The following is a 19462-nucleotide window of genomic DNA, read 5'->3' on the forward strand; positions in this document are numbered from 1 at the left end:
TACCCCTCGCCGTGGTGGTGGTGGTGGTGGTGCTGGGTGGTGGTGGGTGGTGGTGGTAGCCGTGTTTTCTCACCGGCTGCTGTGAGTGTCGGGGAAGGCGAGTCACCTACCTCCTTTCCTACATATTTTCTTGCCCGGCTTTCTTGCGCATTCCTTGGATATTCGTTTGACTGAAAAAGTGAATAGAAACTAGAAAATAAGATTTGCTCCCAGGGCCAGGCCGGGAAGACGAAGAAGACCGAGACGAATAAAAAAAGGAGCATGCAGCACGTCGCTGTAAGGGGGGGCGGGGGGGCTGGGGGTGGTGGGGTCCCACAGTGAACCCCCCCCTGTCTCGAGTCACCGGATGAACTTATCCATCGCTACCTCCCCTGCTTCGCTCATCAGCGCCGGAAAAGTGGCGGCGTTCCGTGGCGTGGGGAGGGGGTGGGGAAACTCGGGCGGTGGCGCTATGGACTATAGCGGGTCCCGTGAGTTAACGTCCTCACTACATCTCTCGTCTCTCTCTCTCGCTTGCGTTACGGCCGCGCTGTGTACTACTGCACGCTGGGGGGTGGAGGAAGAGGTGGATGGGGGGGTGGGGCACGCGCGTCTCGTCTCAGTTTATCGCCGGCGTAGAATATGCACGCTCACTTAAATCCCGCTGGTCCCGGACAGATCTTTGGGGCACCCGGGATTCTTTTTACCGGATCGGATTTGTGATTTCATTTCGATCGTTACCCTTTTGTTCCCCGCGCGACTCTCGGGGCGAGCAGCGAGTGGCGTCGTTAAGGCCTCGAGCTTTGCTCGTGTTGCCTCTCTGTGCCACACCGGCACCGTGCGTGGCTTGGCGGACATCAGCAAAAGTTCTGAGAGCACCGGAGCTCGCAGGGCAGCATGGAAGAGCGCGCACACACGCACACACACACACGCACGCACACACACACGCACACACATGGAGCGCCGTTGGCATCTCTCTCTCTTTTCAGACAACGCTGAGATTTGACACCTAACGCCTAGCGCTCCTAAACACGCTGTTGTGTTTACCATAGATTGGTGGTAATGTGAACCTGTTTGCGGTCCCATTGAATGGAATTGTCAGCGCTATTTTATGCTTGTGTATTGCAGCAATATGTTCAGCAGCTCGATGCCAATGTGCAGGTCTGCTGCTGCTACTGATGTTGGCCACTACGAGAGGGCTTCAGCAGAGAGAGAGAGAGAGTTCGTGTCGTGGCGCTGTTGAAGGAGCACAAACCACAGTGGGTTCACTGTGCACGCCCCGCCATTACTACTGTGGCTTGAATTCGATTTAAAGCTTTCGTGACTGCATGGATTCATCTTCTTGGTTCTTTCGGTAAAGTCACGTAGAAGGGAACTAATAAAATAATAAAAATAAAACATAATAAAATTCTTTTGTTGTTTTATTTTTATTACCTACTGTGGCTTGTGTCTCGAATTTGACAATTGTGAAGGAGATGTACGATGTTTTTGGAACTCAAGAACCCTTTGAACCTCATCATGTCCGCTTTTATTGTGTTTAACTTTGTACTCTAGAAACGGGTTGTCGGTAAGACGTGTCACTCCTGTGTTCGTCTGTTTGACCCAGGTCACAATAACCTCTTTCCTGGTCTTCAAGGAACTGAAATTATATCTCTAATAAGAATTAGTGGCGTGATTGTGACCATTTTGAGTATCACCATCATGATATTGCCTGAGAAATGACAATTCATTCTTACTGGTATGTTATCAATTTGCAAAGAGCGGTATGTTTTTCGAATTCTATATTTCTATTACGAATGGACGTGAAAATAGACTCACAATGTGACCACACGTCCTCACGTACCGATTTACATTTGCAACGACCCCAAACACAATTGCAGTATCAACGCCCAAGCCCTCCCAGTTGTATTCGTGTCTAGGCGGCATCGACGCCTCGCGTAATGTATGCACGTATGTAGAACTTCTTTCGCACCGTACGTAGCCAACATAGGTGATGAACCCGACTATAGCCCAACAACTGCGCAGCGAAACGTCCACGACTCTGAACGACGCGTCATGTACAGCGTGGCCACGACGTCCCTTGGCATGACACCATTTATTCACGATCTCTTTTCGTTTTGAATGCTTTTTTCAAAGTGGGATTCTGAACGTGGCAGCCCCGGGGGAGTTTACGACGGAGGAGAGAGACGAGGGGCGGGCGGGCGTCTGCCTCCACGGCCGTGGCAGAGTCTTCAGACGAGCTGTGTGCACCGACGAACCACATTTTCCGCAGCGCATCGGTAAACCTCCTCCTCCTCCCCCACGTGAATCGTGACGGGCGTGACAAAACGCCGTCGTCCAAGAGGAGGGAGCGTGCTCGCCGCAAAGCATTCTGGACTCATGACCCAGCATGCATCACGTGCGGAGCGGATTGGCCTCGTGGAAGCGGCATTGGGTTCGGTTCCACTCAGCCACAAAAATCGAGCGGTGGGAGGGAGGGGGGCGGAGTGCATTGTTTCATTTTTCATGCAAAGGGTCTTTGAGGCCACTCTGTGGTTGTGTTCACGAGGCTATCGGGTAAATGCGCGACGCTGGGTTGTGCCACGCCAGACCCACAATGTGACGCTTCGGGCTAAATGTGTTTATTTGAAGCAGAGCTCACTGAAATTGCCAAGAGAGAGAGAGCCGTATGGTTTTGATAGGGTCGTCATTGCAGACATTTCTCTGATACGAAGAAGGATCATTGCCCGAAACGTCATCTAATTTGTTTCTGTTCTTTTGTAACGCAGCAGTGTTGACGAACGTGTCGAGTTGATGTTATTGTTGTCGTCTGTGCTTGTGCGGCGTCACAAGAATAAGGGGCTTCACAGTTTATTTAAAGTCAATTGTTTAACTATATATCCCACCACCACCCGACATTTGGCAAATTATGCCAAACGTTGACAATTGTAATAAAATTGTCAAGAATTGTCTCGCCTTTCAACGGAATCGGCTTTGTGAACGCACAAAATCAATGAGCACATCTGCCCACGCGTTGGGTGCTGGAGGGTTATCAGTTCACGACTGACATGATACCCACACGGTGACCTAACTCAAAAGAACCCAGTGATGAATCATGACATTGGTCGTAAAAAATATCAACAATAAACAAGAGGTTTAATATAACTGCCGTACAATAACAACAATAATCTATAGCTGAGCAAGGAGAGGACAATGTGACACCCCCTTTGCCCAATTGAGAGATGGCCACCGTCTAAGATGAGGAGCCGGCGAGAGTCAAACGCCGTCCTTAGCCCCAGCGGCCCCCCCCTCACCCCGCCATGCTCGGGCAGCACGCACACCGACTGACCACTCCCCACGCCATGCGTATCGACAATCACTGCTGCCCCCCCCCATCTCCTCCCTGCCCTGCGCCCTTCTAGATTTTTGATGACTACTTGGGAGTCACCCCTTTGACCTTTCTCGCCCAAATCCCATGGAGAATGGAGAGCGAGAGACCTGCAAAACGCCACAGTCCCCCTTTAAAATAAACAGCGGGCGAGTGGGGAGGTGATGTGGGGGGGGGGCTGTCTTGAATGTCACCGAAGGCGCTTGAGTGGCAGGAGGTCTTGCCAATTAGACGCGGTGGCCGTTCTGATTCTGAGCGGCGTTGGGCGGGGGGAAGTGGGGGGTCGTGGAGGGGGGGGGGGGCTTCCTTGTGCCAATTATCGGGGAGAGGTGATCAATAATGGCGCCCACTGTGAAGGCAGCGCGGACCGCAGAGTGTGTGGATGACGCAACGTTGTAGTGTGTGTGGGTGTGTGTGTGTGTGGGTGACAACGTTGTAGTGTGTGTGTGTGACAACGTTGTAGTGTGTGTGGGTGACAACGTGGTAGTGTGTGTGTGTGACAACGTTGTAGTGTGTGTGTGTGACAACGTTGTAGTGTGTGTGTGTGACAACGTGGTAGTGTGTGTGCGTGACAACGTTGTAGTGTGTGTGGGTGTGTGTGGGTGACAACGTGGTAGTGTGTGTGTGTGACAACGTTGTAGTGTGTGTGTGTGTGACAACGTTGTAGTGTGTGTGTGACAACGTTGTAGTGTGTGTGGGTGTGTGTGGGTGACAACGTGGTAGTGTGTGTGTGTGTGTGACAACGTTGTAGTGTGTGTGTGTGACAACGTTGTAGTGTGTGTGGGTGACAAAGTGGTAGTGTGTGTGTGTGACAACTTTGTAGTGTGTGTGTGTGACAACGTTGTAGTGTGTGTGTGTGACAACGTGGTAGTGTGTGTGCGTGACAACGTTGTAGTGTGTGTGGGTGTGTGTGGGTGACAACGTGGTAGTGTGTGTGTGTGACAACGTTGTAGTGTGTGTGTGACAACGTTGTAGTGTGTGTGTGACAACGTTGTAGTGTGTGTGGGTGTGTGTGGGTGACAACGTTGTAGTGTGTATGAGTAACAACGTTGTAGTGTGTGTGTGTGACAACGTTGTAGTGTGTGTGTGTAACAACGTTGTAGTGTGTGTGTGTAACAACGTTGTAGTGTGTGTGGGTGACAACGTGGTAGTGTGTGTGTGTGACAACGTTGTAGTGTGTATGAGTAACAACGTTGTAGTGTGTGTGTGTGTAACAACGTTGTAGTGTGTGTGTGTAACAACGTTATAGTGTGTGTGTGCGTGACAACGTTGTAGTGTGTGTGTGACAACGTTGTAGTGTGTGTGTGTGACAACGTTGTAGTGTGTGTGTGGATGACAACGTTGTAGTGTGTGTGGGTGACAACGTTGTAGTGTGTGTGGGTGACAACGTTGTAGTGTGTGTGGGTGACAACGTTGTAGTGTGTGTGGGTGACAACGTTGTAGTGTGTGTGGGTGACAACGTTGTAGTGTGTGTGGGTGACGACGTTGTAGTGTGTGTGTGACGACGTTGTAGTGAGTGTGTGTGACAACGTTGTAGTGTGTGTGACAACGTTGTAGTGTGTGTGGGTGACAACGTTGTAGTGTGTGTTATGAGAGATCTATGTCACTAGAGATCTATGTTAGGGGAGATCTATGTTATGAGCAGTCCGGCTCTGTTGTTCTGCTCTCGACGGCCGCGCCGTTACTTAGAGAGCAGACGGATTTTGAAAACGAAACCGGGCCGCAGTTTATCAACCCGTGTCAAACTCGGGCCACAGCCCTGCTGACGAGATTGCAAAACATGGAAACCGATTTTTTTTCATCGTTTTCCTACTTTACAAAAAAACGATTCTGTCGGAAATTAATGCGCCGAGAGCCCGTAGGCTGGTAGGGAGGGAGAGATTGGTGGTGGGAAAATGTTAATTCATTTAAATCCTGCGGGTGATCGAAAACTCTTGTTTGATTCTCTTTGTACATTATTATTTCTGCTGCTGCTGCTGGTGGTAGTGGGTTGTAGAGGCTGCTGTTGTCGCTTAGGGGCTCGTTGTGTGCACCGCGGCCGCACACACAGCCAGGGCTGAGAATTGACTCTCAAACACCCAACGGAGTGGCGCTCGCGATCAGCTGGAGGGGACGACGGGACACTGCCCCCGGGAGTGGTGGCGGCGCGTTTGCCGCACGCTGCACAAAGGTGTCGCGGCTTAACCCCCAGGAGGCCGCCCTGGTTAATGCTGCGCTGGGGGCAGGTGGAAGGGGGGGCTGCATTGACCAACCGCAAGGACACGCCGTCCGCTTTCACGGCAGCAGGTCACAGAGTCCCCGTGACGTTTCTCGGGGAAAAAACAACAATCTCGAGTAGGAAATTGTGTGTGGGTGTGTGTGTGTGTGCAGGCGGCACGGCTCGAATTGATGGATTTTTCGTTTTTACGACTCGCGAATTGACCCGAGCAAAGCCTGACTCAGCTGCATGTTGAAACCGGTCCAGAGGTTTTGCTTGTCTTGAATCAATGCTGCTCACATGATCCGCTCACACAAATGAGGCCGTGCGGCCTGATGTGTTGAGTTAGACATACTTGTTTTTATTTAGTATTGCATTGTGTTACGCGGCGACACGGCCGTGTGAAGGCGGCGGCTCCTCCGCGCCGTTCGCTGGGGGTAAAGCCAAATGGTGACATCGCCCCCTGCTGAGGCTGCACCACGCGACTCGTTGGCTGGAGCCTGGCGCCATTCACCGCGGGCGATTGCGACATGTGCCGGTGCCCTGGTGCTGTCCACCGCTACTGGCGTGGGGAGCGTCCACTAGGGCCCGGGTGGCCTGCTCCCAAACACAACGACTCCCCGTATAGAGCTTGAGTCGACTTTTTGGGGGCAAGTGCTGTTGGCGAGCGCCTATGAAGGCCGACACGGCGCGCATAGGGGGTGGGTGGCCAGCATCGCGGCGGGCCGCCTTTGTCTCCCCAGCGGCGATGTTTACACCGCACCAGGTACTCATTTGAGGCTGAGTCGACCTAGGAGAGGCCCAGGACCGGGTCAGGTATTCGTCACCGGCGTTGGCCGGGGGCGGAAAACAAACTCGGGTGGTCGGGTTCGTAGCGCAGCGCGCTAACGACCACGCGACCTGCCCCCGTGCACACAGACCCGCACCCTGCATGTACAAGTCAATGCTTTATAATTATCGTTGTTACCTGTTCACTAGCCACAGGGTGCCAACGTATCGATCGAATATGATTTTAAGAATCCCTTGTAGACCGAATTATCGCCGCGATCACGTGGAGCTGTGCGACTGAAGGGTGGAATGTTGGCAGCTGCTACCACGGGGAGTGGATCGGCGGCACAGACCACGAACTCCTGCCATCCAAGTTGGATTCCCGGTCACGGCCAACATCGGTGGCAATCGATATCGGAACTGGTTCTGCCCCCCCCCCCTCCACGTTCACCAACCTGCACTGACCAGCGCGGTGAAGTATGGTGACCCCGCTCCCTCCGCTCAATGACCGACAAGGCTTCGGATAGCGGGGGGCGTCGTGCGCGCACCGGTGAGTTGAGACAGCACGATTATCATGGCCAGGGCTTGAGGAGGCGACCGCGTCTCGGCGGTGCACGTGAAGAGCTGTACAACAATGCCTCTTCAAAGCTTCACGCCCCCAACGTTATCGGACACTACCCCCACGGCTGGAATATTTTGGCGTTAAAACCAAAACCGCAAACCCACGCAAGCGGACTTGAGCTTCACACACTCGTATTTACTGAATGAATGACTGAATTATTAAATCCTTAACAAGAGAATTATTAAATTGTGGCTCGCTCCGACGTGCTGCGCCGGCTGTGTTATAAATCGACGTCGGATGTTCCCCAAGCCCGCGAGATGTATCAATTATTCACCGTTAAATTACTCCTTTCTCTCGCATCAATTATTCACCACCACCCCCACGTCTCCTCTTGATATGACAAAAAAAAATCCCATTTAAATTAAATGCGAAACTCAACGGCCTCGTTCTGAGTTTGCTAAATGGCAGCATCTCCGTTCCCGTGTGTGTGTCGGGGCCGTCAATAATTGCGAGTCCACGCAAATCTTGAATCTGCCGCCGAATCTTGTCGAGATTAAACTGCCTCCAATCAGCGCCAAAGACAAAGGTCCCCCGGAGACCTTCACATACTCTTGGGGCAAGTGCACCTACGTAGGCCGGCACGGCACACGAGATGGCCAGCACCACGCCCGACCGCCTTTGTCACACCGCACAAGGTACTCGTTTGAGGCTGAGTCAATCTAGGGGAGGCCCAGAACCGGTTCAGATAACCGTCACCGGTGTTGGCTGTGGGCGGGAATCGAACTCGGGTGGCCGGGTTGGCAGCGCAGTGCGCTAACCGCTGCGCCACCACTCCTCACCACCACCTCGTCGTCGCGTTGTGTGTCAGCCAGTAACGACGTCAGCTCAGTCGAGCACGATGTCGCTTCGTCTTTGTAACGTCATTGTAACGTCTTTGTAACGTCATTGTAACGTCGTTGTAACGTATTTGTAACGTCATTGTAATGTCTGTAACGTCATTGTAACGCCTTTGTGACGAGCGTTGCTTCTAAATCCGCGCCCTCGCATCGTGCGCGTGTAAGCACTGCCGAGTTACTTGCTGGGTGAAGTGATGTCTACCCACATCGCTGTGATGTGTAGCATTGCAGGCGTGTGTTGTGTCACGTCTCTGTTAGATGATGGTCATCTTGTTTTATTAATATTTCTTCCATTCTTGTCTACATGTATATGATTGTTATATATTAACGTCCCAGATCTTCTCAGCGACCTAGCCCTATATTCTCAACGGGCTTTCTCAGCTGGTTTCAAATACAGGGACACTTCACATATCTGCGTAGAGAGAGAGAGACCGTATTTCTGTCGCATTTAGCTCTTTCCCTGTCTCAATGTGCCTCGTCTATCTCATGCGTTGTCCATCTGTGGCAGGGCTAAGGCTAGAGAGACACGGGCGGCGCTCCATGGATGGCACGAGACACGCATGCAGGAGGAGTCTACCTCCACGCCGTGAACAGGGCAGCAGCGGTGCTGGCGATGCCGATGGCCATGGCAATGATAATAACGACGACGACGACGATGATTGTGGTGGTTGGTTGGTGGATGGGGCAGACAAATGGACAAGTGCGCCGTGGACACGTCTGGCATGATATTATGAAACAATTCATTAACACGAACAGAGACGAGTTGGGTGAATGTCCGTGCAGACAGGTTGATGGCCGAGTGGATGAGCGAGTGAGCGAGCGAGTGGGCCAGCGGCATGGAGGGATGATGAGCAGGGGAGTGAGTTGTCACACAGCTGTGGCCACCACCGCGCACCACGGCAACAACAACAACACCACGACGACAACAACAACAACTCACGCACTCTCGCGCCCACTCACCGTCCTCCGTGGGCACGTAGATGTTCATGTAGAGGCAGTCCTCGTTCTGCTCCTCCAGGTAGGGCATCACCACGTCCATGTTGGCCGTAAACCACACGGGCAGCATCACCTCCGGGTGGTCGCTGCGAATGATTTGCGGGCACACGGGAGCGAAGAGCGTCGCGTTGCGCACTCCCTGCCACGGCTTGGGCGGCTCGGGCGGCTGGAAGCGCCGCTCCGCCACGGGTGCCGCGGCGTAGGGCACCCCCAGGAACTGGTCCACGGGGCCCAGGATCTCGTTGTTGAGCACGATTCGCACCCCGCGCAGCTTCCCCGACGTCGTGCTGATGGTCGGGTACGACGTGGCACCCGCATCGGCCACGACCGCCCACGCCAGCAACAGCAGCAGCATGCCGCGAGGAGACGTGGAACGCCACGCTGCTGATGCTGATGTTGCTGCTGCTGATGATGTTGCTGCTGCTGCTGCTGATGATGAAGTTGTTGGAGCGGGAGTAACGCGGTTCGCAAGAGAGCGCAGCAGCAGCAAACCTCGCTCCATCGCTTCGGTAACTCCTCCTCCGCCGCCTCCACGCGAGCGACACATCTTGAGAGGAACAATAGCGAGGGGATGGGTGGCTCACTGACGACGGATGGCCGCCTTGGCTTGCTGGCTGGCTGGCGGGGAGAGTGAGCACGAATATCGAGCTTGTGTGTAATTACGTCCGATGTCGCTCTCCTCGCTCGCTCGCTCGAGGCTTCCACGTCGTCCCACAGTCGCGCTGTCTTCGCGCCGCGGCACCACAGAGACGGTCAATTCCCAATTCTCTCTCGATGCAAGTTGTTGTTGTTTTATTTACAATCCGTTGATGTCTACTCGCTCACGACGTCGCCTCGTACATCCTCCCAGAGCCGCCACCACATCGATCCTTCGCCTAAGGTGATGGGGAAGAGAGGGGGACGATGAGCGGGAAGAAGAGAGAAGGGAGAGATAGCGAGGGCGAGAGAGTGGTGGGGGGGGAGCAAACAGGAGAGAAGAAGACAGAGGAGAGAGAAGAGCGTGCAGGAGAAGAACAGAGGCAGAGCGCGAGAAGAGGGAGCGAGATAAGGAGGACAGAAGAGTGATGAAGGAGAGAGAGCGGTCGAGGAGACGAGCGAGAAGAGAACAGAAGAGAGAGAGAGACATGGGGGGGGGGGGGGGGTGTAAGCCAAGAGATTGACAGGGGAGAAATGACGGGAGCGAGAGGAGAGGGAGAGAGAGAGAGAGGGGACAGGAGAGGGCAGACGGGACGGGATGGGCATCAGTGAGATGGATGAGTCGCATGGGCGATGCAGCTGATCCGCGTCCCTGGCACGGAGCGGGTCTCCCGCCCGCGACGCCACTTCGAGCGGCTGAGCGGCAGCCTCACCCGCGGGATGGATGCTCAGGCACAAGCGAACACACACAAAGATAAAGCCCCCGTATAGCCTCCACGGGCTGTTGAGGCGAGTGCTGATAGCGAGCACCGATACAGACACACACATACAAAGACATGGGTCCCCCGTATAGCTTAAATAGGATGTTGGGGCAAGTGCTCCTAGCAAGCATTTCTGCACAAAGACACATACGGTCACACAAAGACACAAGTCCCCAGTATAACCCACATAGGCGGTTGGGGCAAGTGCTGTTAGCGAGCACCGACAAAGACGCGCATGCACACGATCACAAAGCGCACGCACCGCTATCGCCACCATCACTCGCATCGCTGGCGCTGATGCAGATGGTCCCCTGATGATGCCGTTGGCAAATCGAAGAGCGGGTTGCTTGCGAGCGGCGAGCGAGAGAAAGTGGAGCGATGCAATCCCCGTGCCTCCTGTGAGCGCGCCGCGCAGGCGGTGAGTGCGGGGAGAGAGAGCGCGAGGGGAGAGGAGGAGGAGGGGGGGTGAGGAGGAGGGGCTGGAGGATGAAAAGGCACGCAGCCTTTGCTGCCGGGAAGCTTCTCCGCCACACGAGGACGCTGTTGGAGGTGGCAGCGCCCCGCGCTCACGCAGCAGCCTGCCACGTGGAGTCGCGTCTCGCCCCGATTGTGAGACGCTCCGGGAAGTGAGACGCGCCACCTCCCCTTGTCCCCGGGGACAGGAAAGTGACACAAATCTGTAACCTTGACGGGATGTTGAGGTAAGGGCTGTTAGCGATCACCTATTGAGGCCGGTACTCAAAGCGGGTTGTGTGTGGCCAGAACGACGCCCGGCCGCCTTTGTCTCACCCCCAGTGCTGATGTGTACACACCGCACCAGATAGTCGTTTAAGGCTGAGTCGACCTAGGGGAGTCCCAGCACGGGTTATAATATCGCCGCTGTTATTTGGTCGTGAGCGTTAATCGAACTCGGGAACGCCGAGTTTGAAGGGAGTGCGTTAACCACTGCGCCACCGCTCCCACGCACGAAGCTGATCACACGCACAGCTTACCGATTTATAAGACGCAGCCTCGCCTTTTGATTTACAAGACGGGGTCGGTGTGGTGGAGGCAGGGCCGCGTTAGGATTGCGTAGGCCCCTGGGCTACACGTACTGTGAGACCCCCAGTGATATTTTCAAAAGGAAAACAAAGTTGAAGAAAAATAAAATTTTATTTTACAAGGCTAACAACAAATAAAATTCAGCATTCACAAATTAAATAACTTTTCACTTCATCTCTGGAGAAGCTCCAGCTGGTGGAGGCCCCTGGGCTGCAGCCCCTGAAGCTCCGTGCCTGAATCCGACCCTGGGTGGAGGTGGAGGTGCGTCTTATAATCCGGAATATACGACCCCGTTACGTCAATTCCACTGCTAGATGAGGCTTAATTGACCATACTTCACCGCGCTGGTCAGTGCGGGCTTGGTGAAAGTGTGGCGGTATAGAGTGCAGCGGGACAACATTGAGTTTCGCTGCGCTGCCCTCTGCTGCGCTCGGCGTAGCCTATAGCACCTGTGTTTGGTGCACGGCGGTCACCCATCCAAGGGGTTCCCCCCATAGCAAGCCCCTGGGGGTCTGCACCCCAAGGGCCCCCCCCCCGCCCCCATAGCGAGCCCCTGGGGGTCTGCACCCCAAGGGGGTCCCCCCTTGATTATCTTCTGAGATCGGACGATATCGGGCGAGACTCCGTGTGATCTGGTCTCGGGCAGAGTCTTCTCAAGACTCTTTCAGAAGGTTCCTGCCACATTTGCGATATTTGGCCGAATTCCGTAAATGTGCGATGTTGGCTTCGTGGTGATCATCGAGCCTTGAGTGGGCACAGCCAGAACGCGGCAGCGGCGGTGGCGGTGGTGGTGGCTGTGCGCGTGGCTGCCTGTGACCCAGCGCTGTGGAGGCAGCAGCAGCAGCGAGGGTTGGTGGGTCACACACGGATGATGTGAAACTCCTTTCCCGTGAGCACCAAAACGCCCTCAACCGCGACTCTCCGGAGCTCCCTCCAGTGGTCGGCCCCTTCCGCCAGCAGCGGCGTGAGCAGGATATTGCAGGGCCGCGCCTTTACCTTTACCATAGAAAACCAAATGAGGAATTATTGTGAAAAAATTAAGCTACTCTAAAATGACAGCACACCATCGATTACGTTTGTTTACATTTAAATGCGTTTAGAACGCAGCAGATGAACACAAGCAAGTGATGGTTTCATATGACGAAGCTATTTCTGAATTTTGCAGTCGTATGGGTCGGAGAGATTTCTCCACGCGTACAAATATTGCACCGCCGTCTTTGTTTCTTATCTGCGTCTTCTTCACGTCACCTGCGAGGCGACGGCACCAGGCGGTGGTGGTGGTGCAGCAGTGGCGGGCGAGCGGGCAGGTCAGGGAAGAGGGGACGCTGCCCATGGGGGGTCAGCGATCATCACGGAGCGCCAGGCCCGACCAACAGACCGGAAGGCGGCCTCGACGAGCCGCAAAGATCCAACCGAGGAGACGGAGCAACGAAGTCAGCTCGCGTTGTGCGGATTGTTAGCGCGCAAAACCGTGAGAGATTGAGACGGCTTAGGGAGGCCGTCACCCAGCAGTGGATAGATCATGGCTGCCGATGATAATCGTGATGATGATGATGACATATTTGTACTCGTTGTGATTTGGATAGAATGAATCTATTTTAGGAATTTATTTCATTAAAATATAAATGTATTGTTTTTTTCACATCATTACATTGGTTTTCCAAACTGTGTTTAACCTGAATGCCAATTAAAGTGAGTTGGAAATCTTATGAGCCTCAGTATACCGCACGTTATAAGAATGTCTCCACCACACATTAATTTATCTGGCAGAGCACGTGGTACAATATCTCACGATGTAGGTCATCCCTAGCCCCCCCCCCCTCACCGCCCCCTCCCCGCCCCTCACGGAAGAGGCCCCATTGTCAGCAGGTAGCGGCTCGGCACGATCGCGCTCCGATTTAATTGCCGCACCACAACCCCTTGGCGGGCAAGGCCACGCGAGGCCGTCAGCAGCCACGCAGTCGCGACCGCTCCTCAGTCGAGCGGCTGCAGATGTCATCGGGTCGACTCCCAAAACTGGGCCACAGGCTTGCAATGGTCTCGCCAGTCACATCCACTTCGCGTGCCATACGAGGGGACGGGGTGGGAGGGGTGGGGAGATATGGGGAGGGGAGGGATTGGGAGGGGAATGGGAGGGGAGGGGTGGGGGGGGGGAGGGGTGGGGAGGGGAGGGGAAACATGGGGAGGGGAGGGATTGGGAGGGGATGGGAGGGGAAGCGAGGGGGGAGGATGGGAGGGGAGGGGATGGGATGGGATGGGAGGGGAGGCGAGGGGAGGGGGGGGAAAGAGAGGGGATGGGAGGTGATGGGATGGAAGCGGAGGGGATGGGAGGGGAGGCGATGGGGGGGTGGGAGGGGATGAGAGGGAGGGGAGGGGACGGGAGGGGAGGGGAGGCCCCGTTGCTGAGACCCTCGCTCGCTCCGAGTCCCGTGTGGAGCGACGCGACCTTCGCCCGCCGGGCGAGGCGACGTCCACGGCCTGCGCGGAGCCGCCACTCTCACCCCGCGACTCCTCTCGTGGGCTCGCCGTGGCTCCAGCCGCACGCACGACGGGCGGAGATGGCTCCTCCAGGAGCCGTGCCTCCATCGATCCTCCCTCGATATTGTCCCGACAGATGCTACAAGGCGCCTGGCTCGTAGTGGGGATTTATCGGCGTAAGGTACTACCACGAGAGTACTATTAGATTACGCGTATCTGTACTAATCCCGTTTTATCGTACCCTATGTTCCTATAATGCCTCGTATGAACAGGTTTATATACAGGGTACGTCAAAAGAATATTAACACTTATATGGGACTATAATTTTTTTATGGAAAAAGAACGGATAATACACTGCAACGTGATGACAAATGTGATGTTAGTAGCTTCAACAAGTCAAAGAGTCTCTCCCACGTGTTCGCCACGTTGTCAACGCGCGCCTCGAATCTTCTCCAGGTGGTCTCCACCTGGAGAAGAGGCAGCGCATCTCTCGTGTTTTTGTTGCAAATTCTCAGAAGTGTGCACATTTTTTAGCACCCTTATATACAACAACAAATGAGGACAACATAAGGCGAAGTAATGATATCAATTTAACTTGTAATACTGTGCCACTGCAGAAGTGTTCGCTCGCTCGCGGAGAGAGAGAGAGGGGGGGGAGACGAGAGGAGCCACAGACGAAGAACGGGAAGGCAGCAACAGCGGCGATGCGGTGAGGAAGCGGCGCTACAAACAATTGCCCAAGTTCTGCGATCCTCTAAATATGAAGGTGTCATCCGCCGATTAATGAGCAGTTACATGACGGATGTGGCGCGCTCAATTCATTCCCGTGTCGGTCTTTCCGACGTTTCCGGCTGACATTAAAGCACCTGTCACGTGAAGTTTGCTTTGCTCGTGCGGTATTTTATCTTGAGCCAAACTTTGCAGCTTTATTTTCCGAGCTGTTCTCTCGTCTGCTAACCTACGTGTGCGTGGTGTCACGAGCTGGGCCGCGGTGGCTGCTCTTCGCGTGGCTGGCTGTGCTCCAGTGTTCTTCACTAATGTTCTAGAAGGGGGGCCACTTTCCCCGATACGACATCATCAGTGTGAGGGCCGCCACACCTTTTGAAACCTTCGGGGTTTGACAGCAGCATGACGATGGCCCCCACTAAAGGCCGCCAGGGGCCGCAGCATCCCCCAATAACACGCGCGCGTGGGCAAGAGGTCACTGGAATGGATATCAGAGGTGGCTCTGTGATATCCTCTTCCGTGGACCCTTCTCTGACACGAATATTTCCACCGAGCTCTGGCGAGAGTTCCGAAACGGGCACTTCAACTGACGATACGACGTTTTTAAAATATAAACACATTTTTTTGGAGACCATAAATTCGCTGGAAGCGATATATTTGGGAGATGTAGGCGTGGAGAAGGCATTGGGGGGTAGGGGATGGGGGGGGGGGGGGGTCGAAAACGCATTTAATTTGTCTCGCCTCACCGCCCCGTCCGTAACGCGGTTAAACACCGCGACCGCGGCGCCGTAGCGGAGCCGTCGCCACCGCGCTGAGCGATGGCCACCGCCCACGTGGCTCATCCACAATCTCCGGGCGAAGCCAAGGCCGCTTACAAGCCGAGAGATGCAGCCTTGGGCGAGATTGAGCGGCGGTGCTCAGGAAGGTAACAACAACAACAACAACGACAACAACAACAACAACAACGACGGTGGGTGAGGTAGACACCGGTGTGCAGGAGACTCAATCATTGCTTCCGTTCGAGTTGAGACGATTCGACGAACGTTCGTTGGTCGACGATGACACGCGAGTCGGAAATGGAGCCATTGGCGATGAATCTTCACGAGCCCAGTGTTCCTCACTCGTTTACAGAGGGGGGGCCACTTTCTCCAATGAGACATCATCAGTGTGAGGGCCGCCACACATTGTAAACCATTGGGGGTTTGCCAGCAGCACGATGATGATTGGGGTGTTTTCACTTCGTGTATTTTGTTGGGGGCCGCACGTCAGGGACTGAAGGCCCCTCGGGGCCGCCAGTGGGCCGTGGGGCTTGCAGTGAGGAACACCGCCGTGGAGCAAGAGCCGACAAGGGTGCAGAGAAGTGTGCAGAGACGCATTCCGGGCATCACATTCAGAGACGGGATGCGGAACACGTGGGTTAGACGTAACAATGGTGTGAACTTGTAACGCAGTGCCGCCACCGCAGAGAGAGAGAGAGAAAGAGGACGACTCCGAGAGAGAGGACGACTCAGGGAGAGAGAGAGAGAGGACGACTCAGTGAGAGAGAGAGAGGACGACTCAGAGAGAGAGAGGACGACTCAGAGAGAGAGAACGACTCAGAGAGAAGACGACTCAGAGAGAGAGGACGACTCAGAGAGAGAGGACGACTTAGAGAGAGAGAGGACGACTCACAGAAAGGGGACGACTCAGAGGCGGCAGGAGGAATCAGAGACGAGGAGCGGGAAGGGCATCAGCAGCATCATCATCAGCAGCATCATCAGCAGCAGCATCAGCAGCATCATCAGCAGCATCAGTAGCAGCAGCATCAGCATCATCATCAGCAGCATGATCAGCAGCATCAGCATCACCATCATCAACAGCATCATCAGCAGCAGCATCATCAGCAGCAGCATTATCAGCAGCATCAGCATCATCATCACCATCATCAGCATCACCATCATCAGCAGCATCATCATCAGCAGCATCATCATCAGCAGCAGCAGCCAGGCGGTGGTGAGGAGCTAACGCCTAACCCCAGCAGCGGCCTTTGAGGCGCAGCCTCGTGGTGGGGTGGCGGGCGAGGGGAGCGGTTTGCGATGGCGAGACCAGCGGGGCTCGTTCCGTGCAGTGTGCTGTGCCTCTACGTCGCAGGACGCGTGTCGGGATGCCTGCCCCCTTGATTCGTACACCCGCGGCCTATGCCGTCTAAATGTCACCCTCGGCAGACGCGGCTCCGAGGCGCCTTGGGGACGTCTCCGTATAATCTATCACAGCGGCAGAGCCGCGTCTGACACACGCGGCTCCCTCGTCACGTCGCGGCGCGTTTCCAATGGCAAGCAAATGGCATCGTTGCGATGCGATCCTCAATACGAGACGACACTCGGCGTGGATTTACGGAGCGACTGAACGCGCTGAACGTTTCCCAAGACGCCAGATAATTGGCGGGGCACGAGAGTGCTCGTCAGACGCAACTGCGTTGTGTGCAGAGATGGGGACACGTGGCGTTTGTTATCGTTGATTTGTTTTAAGTGCCTCGACTGATAGGCAAATTACGTGCAGATTTAGAAGAAAAACAAAATCCATCATCTAGAAAAAAACAAGAAACTCTGACTTTAAATAAAACACTTAAACATAATAACGATTTCTCCAGTCAGCCAGCTCAGCAGAATTAACAAGTAAAACAAACCTCAAAACTTTCCTCAATAACACTGTGGTGTTCAAATACAAACTCTCCATATAACACGTCACGTTTCGTGAAATGTCCCTCATTCATGCTTCAAGCGCTACGAAGGGTCACTGCCAGAACCGGCACCTATTATATACGTACGTGAACGCCACCGTGTTTTACCCATGAACGAGTTGAGTTGTTCGCTTGTAGGTGCCGCCTGACGTGGCAGACACGTTCAGTGGCTCCTATTTCTCTCTGCGTGGCCAATGGCATCGAGCGATGCGATCGGCACTTGGAATAGGGGCGGTTATCGAATAGTCCACACTCGTTTTGGCCGTGTTCATACATCTGCATTGCTAAAAGTTGTTGCTGCCTGAAGCCGTATTGATTTCTGCTCTGTCCCAGGCACTAAACATTTATAGCTGGTACAAATAAAGTGTTAAAAAAAGACTTTCGAACTTAAATTGGCCCCGCGAGAGCCCGCTGGCAAAACTCTGAATGCCGAGTTTCCAGAATTAGCCCGCATTGGATGTAGAGGGGAAACCTCTGACCTGTCAAGCCACCAGTGTTGGGTTATCAGCCGTCTGCATCGGTTTTTATGTTGCGATTCGTTGATCTAGTCGATTAACCGGATGAAAAATAATTATCGATTACTTTATTCGATGGCATCACCAAACCCCGTCCGTGACCTCCCGTCCAGCGGCACACGTGGGAAGAGAGGTCAGACTTTTTTTGCAACTATTCTCCTGTAATCCGATTAGTCGAGTAATAAAACCGATAATTAATCGGTAGAATAATCAATTAGTTACGCAACCGATATCCCAGACAGAATGCTTGTTTTAGTCAGAATATAAATGTCCTATCTTCCCTGGTACCACAGGGTAGAGATGAGTTGTATGACACATGGCGTGCATATGTGTTCATTCCTGTGTGTGTGCATGCCTACGATCCATCCTGTGTTTAACCAGATTGGATTACAGTGTGAGGAGCTTATAGGTCCAAGAAAGATCTGGACAAAGTCCTATCAGTGAGCTCCTCCGGCAAGCGAGGCTGCGTTTGGCTGGGTCATGTATCCCGCATGCCCAGCCACCGCATGCCCAAGCAGCTTCTATTTGGCCGGATTGAAGGGACTAAACGGGCGAGGCACCAGCTAGAGAAGAGATGGACTGATGTGGCACAGAAGGACGTGGAACTGATTGGACATTTCGATGACCGGTACCATCGGTGTCAAGATAGGCCTCAGTGGAGGTGCCTCTTGAAAAATGCTACTGGGCAGTTGTAGGCAGTCGCGCTCCAACAACAACGGAATGCAGAGGAGAAATGCTCACAGCAACGAGCTGAGCGCCGGGCAGACAAAATTCAGCATCTGCCAGCCATCTCAGTCAGCCCGTGGCATCGGGGTCTGTCCCGTGACCTCCTGCCAGCCGCGAGTCTTTGACACTTCACGTGGCCCCAAGGTGCACATAGCCTGGCACAACTTAGCGCTGAATGGCGGCTGTTGTTACACATGCTGAGCGGGTGACACTCCATACAATGCTCAAGCCGCCTCTGGCTGAGATGCACATGCCCCACCCTTTTGTACACTGCCTTGAAATTAATCCGACTTGTGCTGTGAATTTTAACATAAAAAATAAGCAATCTCCACGACACATCAGGGAGAATTATTTTGGCCAAGACGAATTAAAGTTTCGTGTGCCAAAAGTTTACTTCTGTGTAAAGTTTATCGCTTTACATACACAGAGGGCATTTCTGAAAATTACATTTTAGGTCACCCTGTCTATGACCCAGAAAATGAAGTACATTTGTAGGTAAAAAATATATATATTAGGCTCACCGCTAACTTTGTACTGATGTGTCGAGACTTTATATATATTATAGTGACCACGTATGAGACCCCCATCAATTATGTAAAATAAAAAAAAGTTTCAAGGTTTCAATTTGGACACAAGGATGCAACAAAACTCGGAGCGAGAAAACTCTTGTGACCCTGGGGTCATTAGAAAGGTGGTCACGGTGTGCAGCCAGCGATGAACATCTGACGATCTGGAGCTTCCATTGATCTCGAGTCATCGCTTTCCCTCCCACGCGTCCGTACAGGACTCGTCACGCGAAGGGATGACGGCCCATGGGATGAGACTGGCAACGGAATGGCAGCCAAAGGAGGGAGGCGCGGCCGAGAAGTGGAGTGATTCAGAATGAGTTCATGTTGGGGTTAGATCGTAGGGGCATGACGCCATAATTTCACTACCACCCAACGGAGCCAACCAAGGCGAGAGATGCACTCTTGTTAATGCCTGACGGTGCTTCTCGAGGCCTTCACGCAGCAGTAAATAGATCATGGCTAAAGAAGATAAAAACTCGATGCATTCGGGCAATTACCCTTCTGTCATAGCACATCGAGAGGCCAG

The 19462-nt window shown here is 53.8% G+C and overlaps 1 protein-coding gene across 1 annotated transcript; it reads right to left on the reverse strand.

The window, feature by feature from the left end:
- Positions 1 to 102: 102 nt before the first annotated feature.
- Positions 103 to 9427, reverse strand: LOC133357044 (neuroligin-3-like). Its single transcript, XM_061574784.1, has 2 exons — positions 8730 to 9427; positions 103 to 170 (listed from the first exon to the last, which is right to left on the reverse strand). Exons 1-2 carry the CDS (start codon positions 9310 to 9312, stop codon positions 103 to 105), a joined length of 651 nt encoding a protein of 216 aa, XP_061430768.1. The 5' UTR covers positions 9313 to 9427.
- Between the last annotated feature and the right edge of the window lie 10035 nt (positions 9428 to 19462).

Source organism: Lethenteron reissneri, chromosome 56, assembly GCF_015708825.2.
Source record: "Lethenteron reissneri isolate LAM-NWPU_2019-01 chromosome 56, ASM1570882v1, whole genome shotgun sequence".
Lineage (NCBI taxonomy): Eukaryota > Metazoa > Chordata > Hyperoartia > Petromyzontiformes > Petromyzontidae > Lethenteron > Lethenteron reissneri.